The sequence below is a fragment of the Narcine bancroftii genome, chromosome 4 (assembly GCF_036971445.1).
Source record: "Narcine bancroftii isolate sNarBan1 chromosome 4, sNarBan1.hap1, whole genome shotgun sequence".
NCBI lineage: Eukaryota > Metazoa > Chordata > Chondrichthyes > Torpediniformes > Narcinidae > Narcine > Narcine bancroftii.
In genome coordinates, this window is record NC_091472.1 from 131,189,295 (window position 1) to 131,214,021 (window position 24,727).

General features: G+C 39.1%; 1 protein-coding gene across 7 annotated transcripts in view; it reads left to right on the forward strand.

The window, feature by feature from the left end:
* Positions 1–24,727, forward strand: part of ttc28 (tetratricopeptide repeat domain 28) — a 1,007,267-nt gene that overhangs the window by 694,789 nt on the left and 287,751 nt on the right. For all 7 annotated transcript variants that reach the window (XR_011356152.1, XR_011356153.1, XR_011356154.1 and 4 more), the window contains exons 8-12: positions 437–960; positions 2,793–2,902; positions 5,308–5,437; positions 6,554–6,772; positions 15,738–15,903. Coding sequence is in view for 1 of the 7 variants with exons in the window: in XM_069932874.1 (XP_069788975.1) it covers positions 437–960; positions 2,793–2,902; positions 5,308–5,437; positions 6,554–6,772; positions 15,738–15,903 (1,149 nt within the window). In the remaining 6 variants the exon portion in view is untranslated. The remainder of the gene's footprint in view (positions 1–436; positions 961–2,792; positions 2,903–5,307; positions 5,438–6,553; positions 6,773–15,737; positions 15,904–24,727) is intronic.

Sequence of the window (24,727 nt, forward strand, 5' to 3'; positions counted from 1 at the left end):
CACATGATTTTGTCTGCTAAGTGCAGCAAGAATATAAGCCTATTTCTTAAATGATGTGTGTGAGTGTGTGTGTGTGTGTGTGTGTGTAAATGTATATAAAAATATATTGATATTTTAAGAATATATAACAAGGAAGTGAAAAGTTAATTTTCCCATTGTGTTTTTCTCATGTTACATGACTTTTACATTTTATTGGTAGGATTTCTTTTACTTGTCTCATCCACACATTTTGCAGATTCTCAAGTTCACTGATCAATAACCAGTCTACCCTCCTCCTCTCCATTCTCTTATTTATTAAAGGCACCTGATGTAGGCCGATTACAGAAATGGAAGTAACAAAAAAAAGCTTCATTTTGTGACTTGGTGCAGACTATTTTTTTTCTGGCCTTCTTGTTTGAATGATGATTGTGATAAATTGAATTTTCTGTTTATTCAGGGCTATGGGGAACTTGCAGCAAGCTCTTGTGTGTTTTGAAAAGAGATTGGTGGTTGCCCATGAACTTGGAGAATCATCCAACAAAGCCCAGGCATATGGAGAGCTTGGAAGCTTACACAGCCAGCTCGGAAACTATGAACAAGCAATTTCTTGCCTTGAGCGACAACTAAACATTGCCCGGGAAATGAAAAATCGAACCTTGGAAAGTGATGCAGCTTGTGGCCTTGGTGGAGTTTACCAACAGATGGCAGAATATGAAACCTCATTGCAATATCATCAGCTTGATCTGGAGATTGCAGAGGAAACTAACAATCCCACGTGTCAGGGTCGTGCCTATGGTAACCTGGGATTAACCTATGAATCTTTGGGAAATTATGAACGAGCTGTAATGTATCAAGAGCAATATCTGAGTATAGCTGCTCAAATGAATGACTTGGTGGCTAAGACTATTGCGTATAGCAGCTTAGGGAGGACACACCATGCTCTACAGAACTATTCGCAGGCAGTCATGTATTTACAGGAAGGTACGTGCTTCTACCATTAATATATGATGATCTGTGATGTGTTCCTTCCAACATTTTCCTTTCTTCCAAGGTACAGGTAAAAATGGAAATTTGTACAAGCCCAACCTAGAAACTGGCTCTTTGGGGTATTTAAGTGCAAATGAATTAGATTTTTTTTAATTGTGAATTTATTTTACCCTAACACCAAGCTGGGGCTTAAAACTCCCTCAAGAGAGTTCAACAGCAGCACCATGCAAAATCTGTTTTTGTAGTGAGCTTTTCAACCTGGTGACAGAGACTTATTTCTCCTAAAAGTGTACTGTTTTTAAGTGCCATCGTTTTTAATATATTATTCATCCTTCCTGAGACCTGTGACCTACTTTAACCTGAAATACAATCTTCAATGTACGTGTTTAATTTCTTTATCACCTCAGACTTTAATTCCAAGCCCTAGATTCATTGCTGGCCGCTGTCTCTGATCTCTCCATTTCACAGCTTGCTGCTCAGTGCTCCATCATCCAAACTCTAAAATGGAGAGAAGGACTCAGCTACTTGTCTTTCACCCCCCCAAGTGCATGCAGTATGGGCACATGAATTTGCATGCATTTCAGGGGTTTACCCAAAATTCATGCATTTGTAGACTGCCACAAACGTGCCTGCAGCTGACGTGGACTTTTACCCCCTCCATAAATCTTCATCCGTGAAGCCAAGCCAAAGAAGACTGCATTCATATACCATTATCGTTTGCACAACAACCTGACAGGAATGTTGAGATGAAGAGTCTTTGTAGTTACTGCCACTGGTTTTCACCACCTTGCCCAGGTCTCTCTGGTCACCTGGGTCAACTCTTCTATTGTTGCAGCACCCATTCATTCAGTGGCAATGCTTCCCATTATATGAAGACTTTTTCTTAGATTGTTCTTCGACCAACAGAAGGTACCATGAAGAAATCTCCAATGTCAGTTTAATGGTGGCATTAATTACACAAGGAAATCAGACAAGCCAGTTTGCAATCCCTGAACTGAAATTCATGGCTGTGATGCAACTTTCACAAACAACAATCGATTGATCCGCAATGCTCATTTCATGTCATTGGAAGGAAGCAGTGCAATTTATGGCTCACTATGTCTGGAAAAAAACATCTATTGCTTGTAGCACCATAGCCATTGAAGAATCATCCAAATCTCACCTCATCAATAACAGCACAAACTAGATGCATCTTCTATTTCCATTCAATTTATATTATTTTCCTAAGGGATGTTGAATGGTTCTGTGGTTGCTTTTATGGTTTACATGAACTGGAATGTGACTATTCAAACCTGATTTAAAAGCTAGTGGTAATCACAAAGCTAGTGCCGAGGCTGCTTCAAATATGTCATTTGTATTTTACTCTTAAACAGGAACCAATCTTATTTCTTTCCATTCACTTTGTATTCTTGCCACTTTGTCCAATGATACTGTTAAAGAAAAGCAAGACCTCACTGTTCTTCCATGTTTTAGTTAATTGATCTAATTCTGATATCTTTCAAAATCTACTTATTTTATTAATTTAAACTTATATATGCAGTACGATAACAGGCCCTTCAGCCCACCAGCACATGGGGCCCAATTATACCCAATTAACCTACAACCCCAGTACATTTTAAATGATGGGAGGAAACCGGAGACCCCACAGACATGGGGAGAAGGTACAAACTCCTTACAGACAGTGTGGGATTCGAACCCAAGTCGTTGGCACTGTAACAGCATTGCCCTAACCCCTATGCCAACCGTGGCACTCAATTATAATTATGATCTGAATTTTTCTATCATTTGTTGGCAATGTCTTAATTTGATGTATCTTTTTTGCTCAGGTTTGAGATTGGCTGAACAGCTTGGACGCAGAGAAGATGAAGCTAAAATCAGGCATCGCTTAGGACTCTCATTGTGGGTCAGTAGAAACCTTGAAGAGGCACAGCACCAGGTATCTAACAAGAGAGTCGAAGAGCTCATATAAAAGATGGGTGCTATTACTAGTGGCTGAAGTCTGGTGGGATGGGTGTTAGATTTAACTTTCTATTTGCTTTGTACTTTCACTGTCACATTTTTAAAAACAAATTCAAATAAAATTAGGTCAAAAAGCAATGCTGGAAAATTCTATGGTGCTCAGTATGTTTTTGAAAAACTAAACATTACTTGATTTATTGTATTCTTTGATACAGATACAATATGTTTCCGATTATCTGAAATACTTTTTGACATGACCTATATCAGTTATCCGGAGTTTTTGGATAATCGAGAAATTTCTTTGAGCAGCCCAGTAGCATCAGTATTCCCAACACCTCCCCACCACCATCACCAATCCTGCCTGAGAGCCCGATGTCCCCACTCCTGCCTGGGAGCTTGAGGTCTCACCTCACCTCTAAGTGGTCGGAGACTGCACATACAGTCCCAGGGATTGTCCTCCAGCAGAATTTCAGTGACCCCGCTGAAAGGGTATTTGACAGAGGGAGCAGCTCGGGTGAGTGGGGAGAGAGCATGGCTTGGGCAGGCAAGTGGAGAGAGAGCGAGGTATTCAATTCAAATTCTGAGAATGCCACAATGCAATTTATCACAAAGTTGCAGTAACTCATGACAAGGAAATAACAATTTATAAATAAATAACCAGTGGTATCCTTTCCTTCAATGTGTTATCTGTGGACAAATATCTCCTTTAAAAAACTGATTTCCTGTAGCCCCACTTGAGCATGGTGGGTAAAAAATGTTTTTAACTTGTGGCATCATGTCTCAGTCAAAATTTTTTTTGGATATTCGAGAATATTGGTCGAACATTTTTCGGATAATTGGAAATGTACTGAATTCTCATTTCTTTTAATGGTGCCCTAGCAAATTAATCATCAGGAAAAACCATGAGTGGCAACACAAACCGAAAAGGGTACACAAATCTCATCTGTCAAAAGACCTGAAGAATATGTACTGATAGAGACCTGACGTCAGTTCTGCCTTCAAGGAATAAACTAAGTTCTTAGATGTATTTTTAAGTTCTTTTCCTTTGACACAAGTGAGGCATCAGTACAAGGGAGGGATATTTTTAAAGAATATTCCCCAGTGTGTATGGCTGTATACATGTAGTTACTATTGACCACTGGAGATCACCAGTAAGTGCTACAGATAACTTATTAATCATTATTAATTACTGTACATGAAGAGGAGACCCTGGCTCCCTGACCCATACCTGATGAAACCTGTAAAGACATGGAATATAAGGATGGGTCTCAACAGAGTACTTCCTTGGACTGGCTCAGTTTGGATTGGCTGTGGTAGGCTGGGGTATTGGTTCAGGTCTTCTTTTTCAATTCATGCAGACATCTGATGCAGGATGGGAGAAAGATGGGTGTGGGGGGTGCAGTCAGGTTTATTCATTTTTTAAGATAAACAACCAATGTTGCAAATGTCATTGTGATTTAATTTATTGGTGCTGCAGCAGACTGGTTTTGAAAAGTGCAGTCCAATGTATTGAGCGAATGTGCAATGCAGACCATATTCAGCAATTTGTGCATACTGTGCACAATATATTGTGTGAGACACATGCAAGGTTGGCAGGATTTTCAATCCTCTGAGCACAGGATTAATATGGAGTGTGTATGATCTGTCATGCACTTCATTGAATCCTTTCGCAGGACACTTCACATCCTCTATCTGCTAATTCAAACCTCCATAGCTGCTGAGCAGAGATCTACCATTTTTGCATGAGGGAAGCATGATTTAAAAGAAAATATCTCTTTGAAAACAGAATTTCAAGAGGCTGAGTGCATGCAGGAATTAAAATTGGCAATGTGGCCAACCAAAAGAAGGAAGACTTATTACATTGAGTCTACACACACACACACACACACACACGACATGGAAGAAGGCAATTCAACCTATCAGAACTATGCTGGCTCTTGGATTTTTCTCTTTCCTCCCACCATTTCCCTGCAACTTAATCTCTCTCAAATACCCAAAAACCTCGGCCTGTGTGGATTTACAATAACCAATTAGCCCTCCAGGCAGCACCCCTTTGGGATGTGAGGAGCTATTTAAGCACATGAAGGAAGGCTATATGGAGGATGTTAAAACTGAGTGAAAACAATCGAAGTCAGGATTGAACCTGGGCCCTTAGTACTAATCAGAAGCACCACTGCCTGCTGCATCACCCTGCTACCCTCTATCGTAATAGAGACATCAGTCATGAAATTTCTTGATTTTGGGGCTTGCAAGAGTAACTGTGCACTGCTGAGTAAATTCTTTTATCATTTAATGAAATAAATGTTTGTGTACAAGATGTTTATCCAATCTATAAAACACCATCAATGGAAAATGAATTTTTATCACTCTCTTTCTTTTCAGCTTTACAGAGCATCTGCTTTATTTGAAAATATTCGCCATGAAGCGCAGCACAGCACTGATTATAAACTTTCGCTATTCGACCTCCAAACATCCTCCTATCAAGCTCTCCAGCGGGTTTTGGTCAGCCTAGGTATGTAGAGTTCTTGAATAAGCCAAAGATCCAAGTCCTTTCAAGGTCTGAGACAATTTTCCCAATTGTTCTTTTTCTAAGTAAACTTCTTCTTCCCCCTTTTATTTAATTTACTTCCCAGACAAAAGCCAACAGCTGATGGTAGGTTGGATGGTTGGTCTGTGGTCATTTTTCTGCCTGTTGTGGTTTTGTCTTTGTTGGTTCTTAATAGCCTTCTTACAGTTTTCTCTTCTAGCCAGTTTTGATTGTGAGCTGTGATTCAGAATATAAATCCACATATTCTCATTCATGGTCATCAGGTGTTGGTAAATTTGTCTAGGACCAGCCTGTGGTATCCTTATTAAAAGGTTTCTGAAAATGAGCCCCATTAAAAATAATTACTTGGTCATTCATTTTTATGCTACTCATAAAATTGTGTGGTGCACAGACTGGCCATAACTGTTGTCAAGAAATTACAGTTCAATAAACAAGCAATTGACCGAAAAATACACTAATGTGAGCAAAGGCATGTGTCACTGAAATATTTTTTTCTTTAATTGACAATCTCACTGTATTGAATAAATGGAAAATATTTTGTTTGGCATGTTTTTGTTGATTACAATTATATTTGTCTCATCTTGCACCTCATGTGGAACATCTCTATCCTGAATTGGAATGGCAGCTTTTCCTTGTTGCTATCAATGTCATTTTGATGGCAACATACCACATGTCGATTCAGCAGTAAAAATTGCTACAGAATTTAATTTGTATCTCTTTTGCCAAATGTAAGTGAATTTGTTTTGTCCTACCTCACTTTTGTCATAACAGAAATACTCAATTAGTAGGGCAAAGATAATAAATTAAAATACAGCTAAGAATATTAATGGAGGATATGCAGGTACTTGTGTTTACACTTTCTATTCATTTTATAAGCACTCTTTCTGAAATAGTCCAAGTGAATAAAATTAACTGAGACAGAATTAGTGACAGGTTTTGTTCAGCGAGCATTTTTCAGGGAAAACATGGAGATAATGACCTTATGCTCTGAATAAAGATGCCTCTCATATTTGGTATACACTTACTGAATTCAATCAACCACCCTTCATGACAATTTCTGTTCTCTGATAATCTTATCAGGTCGTCATGATGAGGCTTTGGCAGTGGCAGAGAGGGGAAGAACAAGGGCATTTGCTGACCTTTTGGTGGAAAGGCAAACTGGACAGCAAGTGCCTGACTCATTGACTCCAGTCACCATTGACCAGATTCTGGAGGCCATCAACAATCAGCGCAGTCTGGTACTGTACTACTCCCTAGCAGCTGGATACCTCTACAGCTGGTTACTGGCACCAGGAGCAGGTATGACTTCATGTTGTTATTTATTGTGCATTATTCTAGCACCTTGAGTAGCTATTGAATCCATTCATGCCTCCCTTGTAAGCATGGCTACACATGTAGAGCAATGCTTAATAAGCACTGGAGCATTACCTTGAACAGAATTTGGCATGTTCCAAACACAGTTTTACAATACTTAATCTTGGATCTTTGAGATGACTATTAAAAGATCAGTGTCTGTTCAAAGAACAAGATGGTTTTCACCCACCCCTGAAGCAGCAAGATGGAAACAAGATGATTATTTTACTTCTGTTTGTGGGACTTTGCTGTGTTCAATTAATTTTCAACCATGATTCATCAAGAACTCTTCTCTGTTTATGAAGCTTGTTGGGTCCCTGGATTGTTGGTTGCATGTTAAATGCAAAATGTTCACTTTCTCTTCCAATCATGAACTTTGATCTTTTGGAAGTTTTTCTTGTAGCTTTAGCTGCAACATAATTCCTATCTTCATGAGGAAACCTATGCTTTAACACAATAATAGATGGTAGAATATAGTGCTACACTTCACATTTAAATGGAAGAAATGAGATCAACTTGTTCATCAATCCATTTCCTATGTAGCGATAAGCTCACTTTACATTTTCTGATATATGCTGGCATAATGATAGAATAATTCTATGGATTTGTATTTTTTTTAAATCCTAAATCTACTGTGCCGCAGTGTTGTCATTGAGATCTGTAAAACATTTATTATTTTAACATATTTTGATATGATAGATAACTTTCAAAATACATATAAATACAAATAAATTTCAATACCTTTTATTATTTGTCAGCAAGTAATGAGCACCAAATGTTGACATGTGCGATGGCATTAGGTGCTATATTATCATGCTTAATTGGAGTGGAGATGGGAAATTGTTGACTCAAAAAGAATGCCGGGTGCAACAATGGGAAATAAAAACAGCCTTAAAATAGATCAAAGGCAAGAAACAGCAAAAAGAATATCCCCATTGATTTTCTAATACAAAAATCAATATTGTTTTTAATGCCACTGTCCACCTTTTTTGAAATGGAATATAATTCATTGTAAGAATGGTAAATGCTAATAAATTACTCATTGCCTTTAGCACATATATTACCATTGTAGAGATGAAATAAGCATTTAGTTGTGTATTCCAGTTTTTTCCATATTGAGTTTTAAAATTTAAATTTAGACATACAGCACAGTAACAGGCCCTTCTGACCCATGAGCCCGTAATGCCCAAATACACCAATTAATCGACAATGCCTGTACATTTTTAAAGGTGGGAGGAAACCGAAGCACCTACCAGAAGCCCTCACAGACATGGGGAGAACATACAATCTCCTTATAGTCAGCGTCGGATTCGAACTTGCGTTTCTGGCACTGTAACCGCTACGCTAACCATTCAGGCCACAGTTAGCATCTCTGTGGTTAATATTCAAACTGTTTTATTAAAAAAACAAACAAGCAGAGTATGTGTGTCAAGTGGAGGAGCATGGATAAAGAGAATGCTCACAGTCTTTGTTCTTGGGTAGTTAACTATAGAACTAGAGGGAATTGGGTTAAGGTGTGAGGAGAAGGATTTAAGATGAACCCAACGGTCATCATTTGCACTCGGAGGATGGACAATATCTGGAATGAGGTACCAGAGGATACTGTAGAAGTGAGCTCAATTGCAACATTCAAAACCCTTTGGATTAATTTGTGTTTGGGAAGGACTGAACTATATGGATTAAATGAAGGCAAATGGGACTAATAGAATCAAATCAAAAGGAGGATAAAATCTTCAGTGGGGTTTATCATGATCAAAATTATGATAACTTTGAAATTTCAACTATTGTCTTCCAGAGAGTTGGCATTGATGGTTCCTTGGCCCTTTAATAGTTTTTTTCTGTTGCAGAAAAAAATACAGGGCATAGTGAAATTTTGTCACATGGTCAAAGGCATGGAATATCTGTGAAATTAGAGACATCTTCTTTCCCAAAATGTTTTCAATTTTTCATATATACAGGAACTCTATTCTAAAAATAGATTCTAATCAACTGGCAGGAACTGCATGAATTACCATGTCTTTCCAATCATTTACTGCATGGTGTGCCACTGATTTTACACTGGAATGTCAGTGGAAGAGCCAGTGGTAGGAGCAGAGAATGTTGTTGGTCGTAATGCAACTGTGCAGACGCTGATTCAGTATAAATGTGGTTGGAGCTGCTACTCACTGGAGCCTACAGTGGTCTGAGCAATTCATTCCTGACTTAATGAGAAAATAACTTGGGCAATATGATTCTCAAGAACTTGGGCAACATGAATCAGTTCTGCTTTAAAACTTCACTCTTCTATATCAGTCAGTGAAGTGACTTGGGCAGATCAACTGCACAGTCTTAAAAGGTATTGCTTAATTTGAATTATCGGATTTATTTGATGTTTAGAAAACTAAAATAAAATAAGGATTCATTAAAATTCTCCTTCCACTGTATCATTTCTCCTGGAGAGGGCTGTATTTTCTAATATCCAGTTATGGTTTGCATAGTGTGTGGGAACATGCATTTGTGCTATTTCCCCCCCACCCCCCCAATTTTATCCACAAGGGGCCAAGCCAGTGTTGTAGTTGAATCCAATTTTCTTCCTTTTCCTGGATGAGAGTGACTTATGTTTGGTGATTCCATATCTTTATACACGAGATTGGAGATTTACCATGGAGACAGGCTGCAGTGCAAAGCACCACCTCGTTAAAACCTTTTCATCCATTATATCTCCTCAGGGAGATCAGGCATCCCTCTATCCAGAGGGATTTTCAGAGCTGCCATCTTCTTTACCATGATTTGCAATAGAATCATTTCTGGCTGATGAGAAAAATAAGTATCTTTGTGCTGTTTGTAAAAGTTCAAAGAAAAATGATTTTAAGTAGACTCAACCAGTATCTCATCAACACAGGTTGAAACAACCCTGAATGTACCACTAATTGCACAGAGAATTCTGCATTAGTTTTGACATTTAGGACACCTAAATGTCAAACCCAGAAATGACTTCTGCTTTTAAAAAAAGTGGTCAATAAATTTCTACCTCACTGTAAAACATGGTTCAACCTTGTTGTAGCCCTGAATTTTGGGCTGGTAATGCACTGGGGGTTCGTTAAAATGAACAATGTGGGAAGCAGCTGTTTTCAGGATCAGGTGAGACAAGCTGAAGTGAGGAGGTTTTCAGCTTGGTGGCTGGTGAAAGTTTGAATTACTGCAGTTGGGAACAAACTTTTGGAGCAATTTATTTTTTTGGCATAGAGCCTAGACAGTCTTGAACTTCCTTCTGACTGCCTGTGGGATGTGAGAGATTTCGATCAATCCCTTCCCCATTTCCAAATCATTAAGTGAAAGTCTCTCAGGTGCAGGTATTGGATTCCCTGTGAGCATTTGGGGGCATTATCATGGTGTACAAGGTACAGAGGGGGTTCAATTAAAAGAAAGGGACTGAGATAAATGTAAACTTGAACTACAGGAATAAATTTGCTCCCCGCTATACGTATTCTCAGAGGTTCTGTGAAGACCTTGGGGAGAAGGAAGGATGGGAAGAGAGCACTTATCAAAAGCGTAATAGTGGAAATTTGTCAGCGATAGTGGAATTGTAGCCCTAGGAAACTAATGGCAGTGCTTTAACAATCGCATTCAGTGTTCAGCCATGGGTGATCTGTGCCATGTTAGTCATAGCAGGACACTGGAGCGACTTTGTTAGAGTGGCCAAAACATAATTATCAGGACCTTGGAGTGATCTTTTTACTCCCTTGCCAAGTCAAGAGAATATGCTGAAGCTGTTGTGATTCACAAAGACCTGGCCTGCGATCACAATGCAGTTTTGTATTCCTCCATGTTTTGGCCATGAGCAATCCTGGAGCAATTTCTCAGCTGGTTTCAAGACAAAGGGCTGCAAAGAAAAAAAAGAATAACAGAGAGTGCCAGGCCAAGAACTACATTGTTGCGGCAGAACACGCACCATAAGTGTTTACTTTTCTTTGTAATTACTCTTCCATGTTGATTCTCACAAAAGGCATTTGTTGATCTGAATTGTTTATTGTCGCATGCATCAAGATACAGTGGAAAACTTTTTGTGGCTATCCAAGCAAGTCAATCTGCACTTAAGTATAGCAAGTTGGACAATAATAAAACTTAAGTGCAGGGTATACTGTTACTAGGACAGTGCAGGATATACAGTAGAGGAAACTACAGTAGAAGTCCAAAAATCTGAATGCAGCAATCTGGACCACCCGAGAATCTTAACTTTTTAAATTTAGCGGGCCTTTGTGTGTGTCTGCGTGCATGCGTAAGCACTACGGATGGACAGCAGCAACAAGTGACCTTACCACAAAGATTATTCTGTATTTTTCTTTTACAATGTTCATTTTAAACATAATTTCAAGTTTTACACACATTTTTTTGTTGTGAAAAAATTTGTTTATATTTTTGCGTGTTTATTTTTCTTTAAATCTGCTCATTTTGATACATGAAGCATACTGCATCTGCTAATAAATAAATCATCAAAATTTACCTGTTCGTCTCTTCTTTATTCCTCCTTAAATTTGAATTTTAAAAGTACTGCCCGAGAATCTGGAAAAGCTGAAAATCTGGACCAACCCAATCCCCGAGCAGACAGGATTTTGGGATTTTTACTGTACAATCACTCAGGGCTTGGCCATCATCTTTTACCAAAGAGAGATCTATTCATTTGTTCCAGTTGGATATCTGAATTCACCTGTCTTGCAGGAGATAATTTTAGAAAGAGAAACTAAAATTAATTTGAGCAATTGTTTTCCTTCTTACATACTGCACCCAGAAGCTTTGCGTTTCATGGATCTCTGAAATCACCATGCTTGTTATTAAATGGGATTGTTGCTTGAGCACAAATCCAGCATACTTTGGCAGATTAATCCAGGGATTAAAAAGTAACTTGGCCTGTAAAAAAAAAAGTAGCCATACTCATCATTACAAAATGATACCTGGTGCAATTGTCCCAATCAGGTATAGAAGTTGCATTCACCTCTAGATTCATCTGTTCAGACCTAAGGCACTGAAAATCATTGCCTTAATTACTGTGGTCATCTCGCAAAATAAAATAGACAATTTCATTTGAAGGCAGTTGTTGTTGTCAGGCAAAATGCTGTACTTGCTGGGAATCCAAAACAGGAATACAGATGCTGCAAATATATAGGAAGGCATCTGTGGAGAGAAACAGGGTTAGTGTTTCGGGTGAATGACCCTTGTTCAGAATTGCAAAAATGATGAAATAAGCATGCTTACCAATTCAGAGAAGGGGGTAGGTGGAGAGAACAAAGGGTAAGTCTGCTTTTGAGTGGAGACCAAGGTTGTTCAGGGAACGGGTGTTTCTAAATTACAGATGATTTGTCAGGATTGATGCGAATAGATGTGAGAAATAAGCTGAAGCATTGAGTGGCCGGAAATCTGAAATGAGAGAGAATGCTTGAACTAGTCAGCAGATCAGGTAGCATCTATGGAGATAAAATTACTTGAATCATTTTGCTGGCCCGTCATTAAAGGCTGATGATCTGAAAATGTTCTCTCGCTGATGCTGCTCGACCCACCGAGTTCTTCTGACAGATTATGTGTTGATAAAGGAATGTGGAGCCCAAGCCCTGATGTGTTGCTGAGAGTGTGGGAGCCAGGATTCTAAAGGGGGTGAGCTATTGGCTATCCAGGTGTATTATAGAGGTTGTGGGCACCAGAGCTCTGGTATATTGGAGGAAGCATCGGAACAGGGGCACTTGTGTGTTAATGGGAAAATGGGAGCCGAGGTACTAATGAGTGGGAATAGAACATGGGGACTGAGAATGGGAGCAAGATAGTCGTTACCTGGTGAATCAGATGCCAAACCATCTGGATTACTGAGAAGTAGGATAATGGATCATTGAAGGTTCACTGTATCTCTCATAGGATGATCCACGGTTGCCATGGGGCTGAGCTGCAGATGGAAATGTCCAGTTGATAGGTTAATGCGGTGTGTTCATGTGGGAAACAGAGAGGTGAACAAAGCAGCATAAAAGATTTGAAGTGAGGGCAGGTAGAGAGAAAGAACACAACTAAAGTTACTTAAAAGTTATGATATGATAAGTTTTAGTAAATGCCCAGCAGGTCAGGAGGTGCTTATGGAAAGAGAAATGATGAGTATGCAAGTGATAATTGGTCACCTTTGATGTAAGCATTAAGTGTGCTGGTTACCGGAAGTTGCTGATGCCGATGAGTTGAGAAGGTTGCAGTGTACCCAGGTGGAAGGTTAAGTGCTGTTTGAACACTTGAGTCTGGGAGATAAGACAACATGTTTCCCTACAGATGCTACTTGACCTCTTGAGGGTTTTCAGCATTTTCTCTTTGTATTTAAGATTTCCACTATCTTCAGTTTTTAATTTTTATTCTCAGTTGTTAAGTTCTTAAAAACCCTTTGTCAGTTTGAGCATGGGCTGAGCTCTTCAGGAAATGAGTTTTGGAGAAGTCTTGTGAAGTATCTTCATGATAAACCAATGAGCACATGAAGTGGTGTCTGAATGTTGAACTCCATGCAGAGCTCTTTGTTTATTTGCGACTGCCAAAGGCTAATCATTTCTGGATCTAGGAGCTTGTATTGACGCTAGGAAGACTGCACATGCACTTTGTGCAATGATTGGTGTTATGAGGTGCATGTCTAACGCTCATTGCTGGAGCAGGAGTCCCAACCAAACATGTCCACTCCAACTTCACATTTGGTGTGGTTTCACCTGGACATTAAGTGCTGAAGCAATTTACTCTGGGCCACATTAATTTTGGATTTATAGCTGTGAATAAAAACAGCTCTGTGCAATCCATTTTCTCAGCTATATAGTTTGTTTCATTACAAATATTCCAACAGGTAAAAGATGTTTTGTCTGGGACATATGATCAGATGCATAAACACAATTTGTAATGAGTCCTCCCAGATTACACTGGCTTGAGAATTTGAATACAGTTGCGTAAAACTGGAAAAAGACAATTAATAGCAGTGAAAATGGTTATTGAAAAATAATATAACTGGTTTAATCAATAAATTCTAAAGTTAGGAAATGGCACCAACCTCTTGACTAAAGTAAATACAGTACACAAAAGGGCTGGAGAAACTCAGCAGGTCCTGCAGCATCTATAGAAGGCAAAGAGGTTAAAGGTTGCCTCCTATGGATGTTGTGGGACCTGCTGAGTTTCTCCAGCACTTTTGTATATTTACTAAGACCACAGCCTCTGCAGACTTGCTTGTTTCAATCTATTAGCCAATATATTTCTTGAGACCACTCACAGAATTATTGCTCAGAACATGCCATTTGACCCTTTGAGTCTGTGCAAACTTTCAATCCAGCTTCTTTTCCTAGCCCTCTTTCCCCATATTCCTTCAATCTTTCTTTGCAGGTCATGTCATCACTCATGTCTTATCTCTGGTTAATTCATATGCAACTCAGTGGTATCCCATCAGAAATAATGATAGAAAGGGGGTGTGTTGTTTTGAGGTGAGGACTATTTTTAAAAAGGATGGCCCCATTTTATTGTCCCATTCCTGTTGCATTTCAACTGCAAGGGTTGTGTGAAAATCTCTTGTTAGCTTAATATAGGTATTTCAATCAAAACTCACTACTTCTCTATTTTATAAACTATTAGTTAACAATGACAGAATTGTACAGAATGCAGAATTTTATTGCCTAGAGAAGCCAGAGGGTGGTTATAGATGGTTTGGTTTGTATTTTGCATGGAGGTCAGTGACCAGTGGTGTTCTGCAAAGATCTGTTTTGGGACCTCCTCTCTTTGTAATTATAAATGACCTGTATGAGGAGGTGGAATGGTGGGTTAGTACATTTGCAGAGGACACAAAAGTTTGTGGTGTTACAGGCTGTCTGGAAGGTTGCCAAAGGTAACAACAGAATATTAAAAACATGAAAGCTGGGCTGAGAAGTGACAGATAGAGTTTAACCCAGAAAAGTGTGGAGTGGTTCCTTTCAGACGATCAAATTTGAAGGCAGAGTTCTATATTAATGGCAAAACTCTGAGCAGAGATCTTTGGGCCCATAGAAGTCTCAAAGCTGCTCCACATGTTGATAGTGTTGTTTAAAAGGCAAATGGAATGTTGGCTTTCTTTACCCATGGGATTGAGTTCAAGAGCAATGAGGTAATGTTGCAGCTATATAAGACCTTAGATAGACCCCACTTGGAATATTGTGTCCAAATCTGAACACCTCACTACAACAAGGATGTGGATGCTATAGAGAGGGTGCAGAGGAGACTTAAAAGGATGCTGTCTGGATTGGAGAGCATGCCTTATCAGGATAGGTGAGGTGAACTTGGTCTTTTCTCCCTGAAGTGATAGAGGAAGCAGGGTTACCTGATAGAGGTGTATAAGAAGATGAGATGCATTGATTCTGTGGATGGTTAGAGACTTTTTCCCCAGGAGTGAAATGGCTAACCCGAGGGGCATATTTTTAATGTGTTTGGGAGTAAGTACCTGGGGTGGGGGGGAAATATAAGACGTATGTTTTTCCAAAGAGAGTGGTGGGTGCATGGAATGTGCTGTTGGCAATAGAGGTGGAGGCAGGTATAATCGGATCTTTTCAGACACTATTAGATAAGTACATTGAACTGAAAAAAAGGGTTATGTAGTAGACAGTTGTTAGAGTTGGTTATTAGGTCAGCACTACATGGGGTGAAGGGCCTGTACTCTGCTGTAGATTTCTGTTCCATGTTCTTATTTTTCCTATGCTGGTAACAGTGATCAAAGTTACAAAACTTTGAATTGAAAACAGCTTGCTCAGTTTAAAACCTAAAGTTGGCTCCTCCAGCTTATCCAGGGTGCAGTCCAACAGTTAAATAGTGTGCTCTATGCTCTTGGCAGTATAATTTATGATTCCAGCTCTGTTACTTGTAGTAATGCTCCATGTGAATTACTCTTTTTTTTTTCTGTGTCTTCATGCAGGGATATTAAAATTTCATGAGTGCTATTTGGGTGATGGTCTGGCAGAAAACAACAATGATTTTAATGAAACCAGTAGTATCAACCTGCAGACATCTAGTTTCTCCGCTCTCGAGCAGTACGTGACCAATGTTCGAGAAGTACTTGGAATTGATTCCTACTATACCAGGTAAAGTTTGCATTTCTTTGAAGGGTTCTTATTGATTTTGATATCCTCCTTTTGTTTAAAATGTCATTCCTGATTTGCTTCTTTCAGAGACTATAGACAGATGCAACATGCTTTATTATGGACCACGACAGCATTAAAGATCATTAAAATTAGTGAATGACAGGCCTTGCAGTTACTAATGTAATGGATTGTATCCATTGGCATTTGGTTCAGTCTTTTCCCTGCTTTGTGTTAGTTTGATTTTCCTTTTCATGAAGCATTAAATATTAAAGTGCAATTAAAGCATATGAGCAGAGGAGAGAATAAAATGGTTTTTCATCCAATATTGCACTTTAAAAGTTCACAAAAGCTACTAATACAACTTCTCCCCCTGTATTTTTCCTCAAACCTTGCCACTCTGAATTTGAAATAACATTTTTTTTTAATTTAAAACTGGTTTACAGTTTATTTTGCCTATAAGTGACTAGAATTGTGTCATAGCGTCCTTAAAGCCAACACAAGTATTTTTTTTAAATTGAGATTCCCAATCATTATCTTGTTACATCTTTTGTCGTATTTTTTCCTGTATCATATTGTTTTTTAAGAGTTGAATTAGAATTATGTGTGATGTTGCTATTGTATAAAGTTGTATGAGATATAGGACATTTCTTCCCATGAAATAACAAGGAATAGATGAATATGAAAGAGATCAAAAAAGAGTGAAGGAACAATGTTGATGTAATTAGTAGAGTAGTATGCCTTTGTTTGGGATCTGATCCACTTTGATTGCACATAAGAAGCTGAGGGTGAACAAGGCAGAGTATGTCGTGAGATTTTGTAATTGCCTTGTTAACTACGTGCTGTGCTAATGCACAGTGGCATTGGACGCGGTACAGTTTTTCTTTATCCTATCATGTCAGCATATAACCTGGATATTGATATACTCCATTGTTCAAAACCTCATTCTGTTTGAACTTGGACAGTGAGTGCTCGCCTGATCTCAAGTTGAATTGAATGGAACTGATTAAATTGTGTATTATCATGTGTATTGGGAGGCAGTGAAAAACTTTGTTTTATGTGCAACCCAGACAAATCAACCTATCCTATTATATGGTGCCAAAGCCCTTCAGTGGAAAGTGCAGAGTAGAGTGTTACAGAAAAAAGGTTCAGTTAAAACTGTTTGCCATAACTCTTGCAAAATGATGAATCTTTATCGAATGCTACCTTTAGTACTTTTGGCTCTGAGTGTTGAAGTGAATAGGAATGGTGGGAGATGATCAGGAGCAAAGGATCACAGGAAATAATGATTTTGTTGCTTTTTGGGTATCAGCGCAATGCCCAAATCACCAACAAAAATTCAAAGAAATAAATTATGCATCTACATTGCAGGTTTCCTTGCAGGCATCTGAGGTTAATCATGTATTCTTGGGTTTGTTAGCTGTGATTGCTGAGAGACTAATACAAAAAAATGATATGGTTCTGCTGTGTTTCAATTCATGTTTCAATATTAAATCAATTTTATCAACTGACCACATGCTTCACAGAATTGGAGCACAGTGCAAGCATTTATGGATATGGACTGCTGGTGTCTTGGGAAGATCAGATGCTCTTTTCAAATCATAAGAAAAGACGCTGATCGTCATACACAATTTTTATTCAATTTGTTTTATTTTATTTTCCATTTTTAAAAAATTGACAGTATTAATTTGTTGTGGAGAAATCAAGCTGCAATGTGCTCAATTGTTTACCATGAGGTTAATCAGAAAAAAATAGATAACATCTGAACACACAGAGTAGATAAGTGGTGAAGAAAGAGTTGAAGTTGAAGGTAATTGCAAACCCAATTTTAAAATTTAATTTCATACCTTACAAAATTGGCAGATATTGCTTCTCAAGAGCCCAGTTCTAACTTTAGGGCAATTCTTAATTCTTCTGTTTACCCCTTTCTGTTGTCAAGGTATTTTTGTATCACTGACAAAAGGCAAAGGAGGAAAAACCCAACACCCAACCCCATCCGACCAATCTTCCCCTGCAACTGCTGCAGCCGTGTCTGCCTGTCCCGCCTCGGACTTGTCAGCCACCAACGAGCCTGCAGCTGACCCCTCCATAAATCTTCGTCCGCGAAGCCAAGCCAAAGAAGAAAGAAAATGGCCAGTTGATTTATCATTCTAACACTTAAATCACGCTTCAGCCTTTTAAACTCTGTGAGACATAAGCCACATTTAATGCAATATGTCATCGTGATTTAATCTTTTAAGCCCTAATGTAATTCTGGTGACTCTGTACTGTTCAAGTCCAGTGTATCCTTCCTCAGGTTAAGTGTTTGAAATTGAATGTAGTTGGAGGGTCTAAGCAATGCTCTGTACAACTGAACAATAATTTCCTACCCTTCATATTCCAGTCCCCATGAGATGTGGGCTGATATTCCATTAACCTTTTGATTACTTTTTTATCCCTTTGCACCAGCTTCTAATGGTCTGTGTACCTGGATGTACTAATCATTTAGCTTCTCCGTACACTTAGTCCCTTGCCATTAGAAATCCTGGTGAGTGTTCAGCCCTCAACATAGTCCTACTCCGATGGAAGCTGATCAGTCATTGAGTGTGGGCTAATCCTTAAATGGAGGTTGTTTAGGAAACAAAATATTCTCTGAATGAGAGTCTGCTGGAAGGTATGCAGACTTTGAAATTTGGTGCAGGCTGATGCAATTCACAATCTTTAATCCAAAGAGAGTTACCTGCACAATAGCTTGAGATCTGACATGTTCAGGAACAAATGAGAGAGTTCATTGGCGTAGAAAGCTTTCATACTTGATGTATGTGCAAAACAGTCGGTGCGTATCAAGCCTAAATTACTTAAATTATAGGAGTGGATAGGTTCATAACTCATGATCCCAAGGCAGGAGAGGAAGGAAAAGAATCCTGAATACTGACCTAAATTACGAGATGAGCTGTGGTGAGTTAAATTGCTTTTTCTGGTTCCTACTTTCTTTCTTTTATCTCTTTTGATATTCCTCATATGTCAGGTGATGGGCTGCTCAACTGTACAGGAGTGATAAAACCGAGTAATTTATTGATTTGCTCGCTAAAATGCAGGTTTTCTTTTGGCAACTCTCAAGGTTTATCGCTTTTTATCCTCGTCAATTAGACATTAATTGCTATCGGTCAGAGAGGTTAACAGGTGTAAAACATTCAATTCAGGTCAGGAGCCAATAAGAAGATGCTCCATGTACGGAATCGCTGTCTATCTGCAGTTCGTGTCTTCATGCACTCTACGTTTCACCCCTCTGTAGTGAGTGACAGAACCCTGAGGCGAGCTCAAGGTCAGATGCCAATGCATTAGACCATCTGCTCCCCTCCTGGAACTTGCCATTGAACCCTGTGGTCTGTTGAAGAAAGGATCCAAATGTCGTTTCTACCTGGTCCTCAGTTTTGTGTCGCAGAGGACTGGCAGTAACTCCAAATTGTCTTCCCTGTTGAGTGAAGTAAGTGCAACAAAGTACTTGACTCAACATTTAAAGTTGTTAGTTATTTGTTAATATCTTAGTATGTTTTAATGATATTTCTGTTGTTATTAACTTCTAAAGTATTAATTTTATTATTTAAGTATGAAAATTTCTCAAGTGTCTCCGATGATCAGAAGCACTTAAAAGCAGTTTAGAATATTTTATAAAGAATTCTAACAGCTACCATTTTTACTCTGATTTGGTAACTTGTGTTTTTGGGTTAGACTTGAAGTCGAGGTGTCCATTGAAATGCCAAGAAAAGGTTGGGGGGTGCATCACTACATGCTGTGCTTGCTCTTTGCAGACACCTCTTGACTGTCTTTACAATCCCCAGTGCTCTGAGTGAATTCAGATGTGGCTGCAAAGTCTGCAAACTCATTTGCAATAAACTAGTGAGCATCATCTTTATAGTCTTGTGTTGATTGCTGTTCCAGGCAATCTCTGTCTGCATCTTAAGAATTGACAGTCAGAGATGTGGTTGAATCAAGTTAGTCCACTTCCAAGCAGTTCTAAAAAAATTGACCATGATCAGATAGTTTTTTTCTCCAGAAATTTGAAAAGACCTGCGTTTTATCCAAAGTTTAACTGGCATTTGGTGTTCAAGCAAGGACTCCTAGTGTCATCTTGCCCCTTTAGACCCATACACATGACATTTTTGAATGCAGTTTCTGTAAATCTGAAACAAAAATCAGATAATGCTGAATGAAACTCAGAAAGTCAGGCAGTATCTGTGGAAAGAGAAGTTCTGACAAAAAACAGGTTGACTGTTTCTCTTTCCCTCGATGCCACCTCACTTGGCTTTCCACCGTTTTCTGTTTTTATTTCACATTTCCATTAATCCTTGGCCAATAGGGTGATTCATTAAATCATCAAATAGCTGTTCTTTCCCACTGCTTTTCTCCCCCAATGATTTTGACACATCCACAGTTCCATCTCTGAAAAGTAACCCTTCAAAAGTACTGAGATGCGGACGGTTAGTGTAGTGTTCAGCGCCAGCGGCCCGGGTTCAAATCAGGCACTGTTTCTAAGGAGCTTGTACATTCTCCCTGTTTCTATATGGATTTCCTCTGGGTGCTCCAGTTTCTTCCCACCTTTTGAAATTCGTACGGCAATTGGGCGACATGTGCTTGTGGCTGAAAGGGGCTGCTTCCGAGCTGAATGTTGAAATTAAAAAGGGTGCACCTGCTGTTTCTCTGGCTTTCTCAGAACAACTGAATAAAATTTTTTTGATGTGTTACATTTTTCTGTAGTTTCTTCCTCAGTGACTTGCTGCATGTCTGCGATCTGTCCTCCAGAAAGTTATGCACACCTCTTTAATTAACATTTTATGTTGGATCACTGTAACAATTTTCATGCTTGGCTTTTCCATCACATACTTTGCTGTTGCTGGATCTGGGGCTGAGGCCTTCATGGTTACTGACCCAAGGAAATTGCCTTCAGTTTGAACTTGTATTTCCCCTTGTTTCACTTTGTGTTATTTTCTTTCATCTGTGAGACTTCCATTTTTCTGTCAGTCTCTACCTTTGAAACAGTCGATCCTTCTCCAAAGACAAGAATATCATCTGCTTTGGTTTTTATTGCCAACATGTCCTTCAAATGTCTGATCTTGCTCTTTCAGAAATTCTTCAGGTGTGGTGTCGATCTTGAAAAGCATCTTCAGCTGCTAATGTTTCCCCAAGGATGTGTTGAAAGTAGTTAGAAATGAGCTCCAACTGTCGAGCTCCATTTGCCAAAAAGAAATCATTCTTGGCATCGAGAACATTGAAGACTTTTGTCCGCTCAGATCTGGCAGGATATCTTCAATTATCTGGATGTGATAATGATGCTGCTTCAGTGCATCGTTCCCATTGCATGCCTCCAAACTGCTCCTCAGCTTATTTGGTTGTTCACATGCGCCAAGTTTGATACCCACGGAGTAGGAATGTCTGGACTTCCATCAGCCTTTCCAGCTCAGTTTTTAGTTTCTCTTTGACAATGAACAGAACATGTCTTGGAGGATATTACCGGCTGCTTATTTTCTTCTTCCTCTGGAAGGTATTTTCCTTTGAGCTTTCCAGTTTCATTTAGCACATCTGGATACACATCCGGCTGCTGTGTTTTGTTGACTGCAGAGCTTGTATCTGCAGGAGTCTCTGCTTCTATAAGCCTCCCCGACTAGACTGATATCCATTCTTTTCACTGGGCTGTATGTTGCCAAAGACAGGCACACTCTTTACTTTAAGAACAACGGTCTTTGCTTTGAACACATTCCATTCTTTGGATTTCTCAGTATTGTTTTGGCACTTACCTAATGGTTAAACAATCAAATAATTTTACATATGTTTAGACTCTTCAATTGTTTTGCCACAATTCATTGAGATTCCAGCTGATCTTCTTCAGTGACATTCCCGTGCACCATATCTCTTGATTCCTCAATATCCAGAAATCTAATAATTTCTGTGTTGAATAAACTTACTGTTTTCATTAAACTCTGAAGTAGAAAATTCCAAAGACTCACCATGTGCTGAGTAAAATCCTTTCCATCTCAACTTTAAATTGTCTCCCCCTTATTCTGAGACTGTGACCCTGGTTCTGTTCTCCTTATAAAGGGGAAACCACATCCTGACGTGCATCCTGCTGTTCTGTGCTTCTGTTTAACTGAATGGACAGAATTACAATGTCCAAGCTCCAGCTCAACTTTGGGTTTGGAAAGCTCCGAATATAAATTCTGTCAGGTTGCAGTGGGTTTCCCTCAAAAGTAAATATCTCAATCCTGTATTTCAAATTCAACATATAAATCTCTCACAGATCAGCAGGGATGCTCAGATCCTTTTTGATTATGAGAAACATCATTCACGGTTGGTACTGTTATACCTACCAGTGTTTGGGACTGGGGTTCGAATCCTGCTCTATCTGTAAGGAGTTTGTACATTCTCCCTGTGTTTGCGTGGGTTTCCTTTGGGTGCTCCAGTTTCCTCCCATGCTTCAAAATGTACCAGGGTTTGTGGGTCAAAAGGGCTTGTTACCATGCTGGATGTCACCAATTAAAATTAAAATTTTTAAATTTAAAACAATTAGCATGGATTGTCAAAATCTATCTTCCATGCGAGTGTATTAAAACAAGAGGGTGTTCTTTTAAGGTGAGAGGGAGGAGGCATGTAGGCTATTTCAGTGACAATTGCTATAAAGCACAGAAAAGTGCTGCCTGAGCAGATGGTGGAATCAGATACCAAGTCCTCTGCCTCAGTGACCAGCCGCAGGCAATATTATCTTTATCTTTGATTTCTTCTCCTCATTAGCCTTTGCAAACTCAATAGAGAGGTAAACTTAATCCTTTCATTGCCTCCACTCATATATTTCTGAGCTAATCACAAGCATGTAACCTGGAAATACTTGATACTTCCAGTGGTTGTTCTGAGGCTCTGGATGATGCTTGGGGAATGAACTTTTGCATCTGCCATCTGGTGGCCTCTTTGCCAGTTGGAGCCTGGCCTCCTGGTTAGAAGCCGATCAGACCTGGAATGCCAGATTGGTCATCCCTCTGCAGTCTTAAAAAAGCAAGTCTGGGTGGATATGTAACAAGCTCAGGTGATGAGCTGGATCCAAGATTATCTGGACCATTGAATTTTCTATTTTGACCATCTGAAATATTTCTTAAATGAATATTTGATTATCATTTTCCACATCAGTATTATTATTATTACATGTTAGATTAGTGTAGTAATTTATATTGTAAATCTAATTTGTTGCTGCTTCTTGCCTGGTCATTAATGATTGACAGACCAGTAAGTACTTGCTCTGATTGAGTGTCATGGAGAACAATGCTCCTTGAATTTGACAGGATTACTGCAGAGGACAAATCTATTAATGGCTTTGGTTCAATTTCCAGGCCATTTAATACAGGAACAAGGGATTGAGGGCTGTTTAAAAGTACAAGGTGAACAACTCTGTCAGCAAGGAGCCTGCTGTCAGAGGCTGTGCAGCTATGCATTGTGAATGGTTTTTTTTTGCCGTGGCTTAGCACGTAGAAAAATGTGGCTCTGTACTGCACAGCCTGACACTTGGAAAGTGGAAAATCATTCTTTTTAATACATGTCAAGCTGATGAATTATAAAGTCCAGAATACAAAGAGCTTTTTAGATAATCTGATAACTGGCAGCTATGTCATGTTTATTGATATCACTCAGAAGAAAATCCATTGTGCTGTAGATTTCAGAAGGTTAATAAATATACATGAACACTCAGCTGGAAGATGCTGTCATGCAGAGTGCCAAGATGGCAGATTCCTTCCTGCTTCATCTGAAGTAAAACCTGTGTCAATCTTCTGCACTGCCTATCTCACTCCGTCTCCATGCTCCTCTCCAACTCCTTCACCCCTCCCAACCCCCCAGAAAGGCTTTACTGAAATGCATTCATTGAGAAGATACTTTGATATTGTTTAGACTACTCTTATGTTTTATAAAAATTCAATATACACCATTTGTTTCATTTAATATTTTATGCTGAGATAATTAACAGTGAATTTTTATCTGGGGAAGTATCTGCAATAAAAAGCAGGTTTGTGAAGAGTCTCAGTATCTTTGTTCCCTCACGCTCTTGAAACTAGTTCCCAGCCAGCAAATAATAACGGCACTTCATTTTCAAAAGGGCTTATGGAGAGTCAGGCACAGTGACAGGTAGCTTTCAGCAGGTTCTCCACTAAAAAATACATCAGAGCCGATGGAGTGGTTGGTCATATGTGTACCTAGTTAAAGAGATACCAACAGATCACTCATATGCTGATAGGTGAGCAAGGACTGACGAGCCCAGCAAATGTGCCACTGACTGGGGTTCAAATTTCTCAATTTGTATCATAGTTTTGTGTGGATTTTCTTTGTCACAACTGGGATGAATTAAAATTCTATTAAGATTTTCTGTGTCAGTAACACGATATGCATTTATTTTTATGTTTTCTATTCTCCAACAAGAAGTCATCTTTCCAATGCTACCTCCGTCTGTGTTTTTTAGTACCTGGAGCACTTTTGAATATTTAAGGGAAGTCTAAATTGATTTTGGCTCTCTTTAATTCCTCACAATAAGCACCTCAAACATAGTCTAGATCGAGGGGCAGAGAGGAGATCAGCACTGACCAGCTGCAGTTCCCTTTGTGACGAGCAAAAAAACATAATTTGGGGTAACTGTGATTTGGGTCACACCATCACAGTGGATCCTAATTTCAACTGTGTTGGTGAGTCTTTGATTATGTGACACTTAGACAGTCCAAAGTTGACATAACTCCTTCCCTGATGGATGCTTATAAAACAGGCCATGTTTTCTTGGCAGCACAGTTGTATTGTGGTTATAGTTACCAAGTCTAACTTT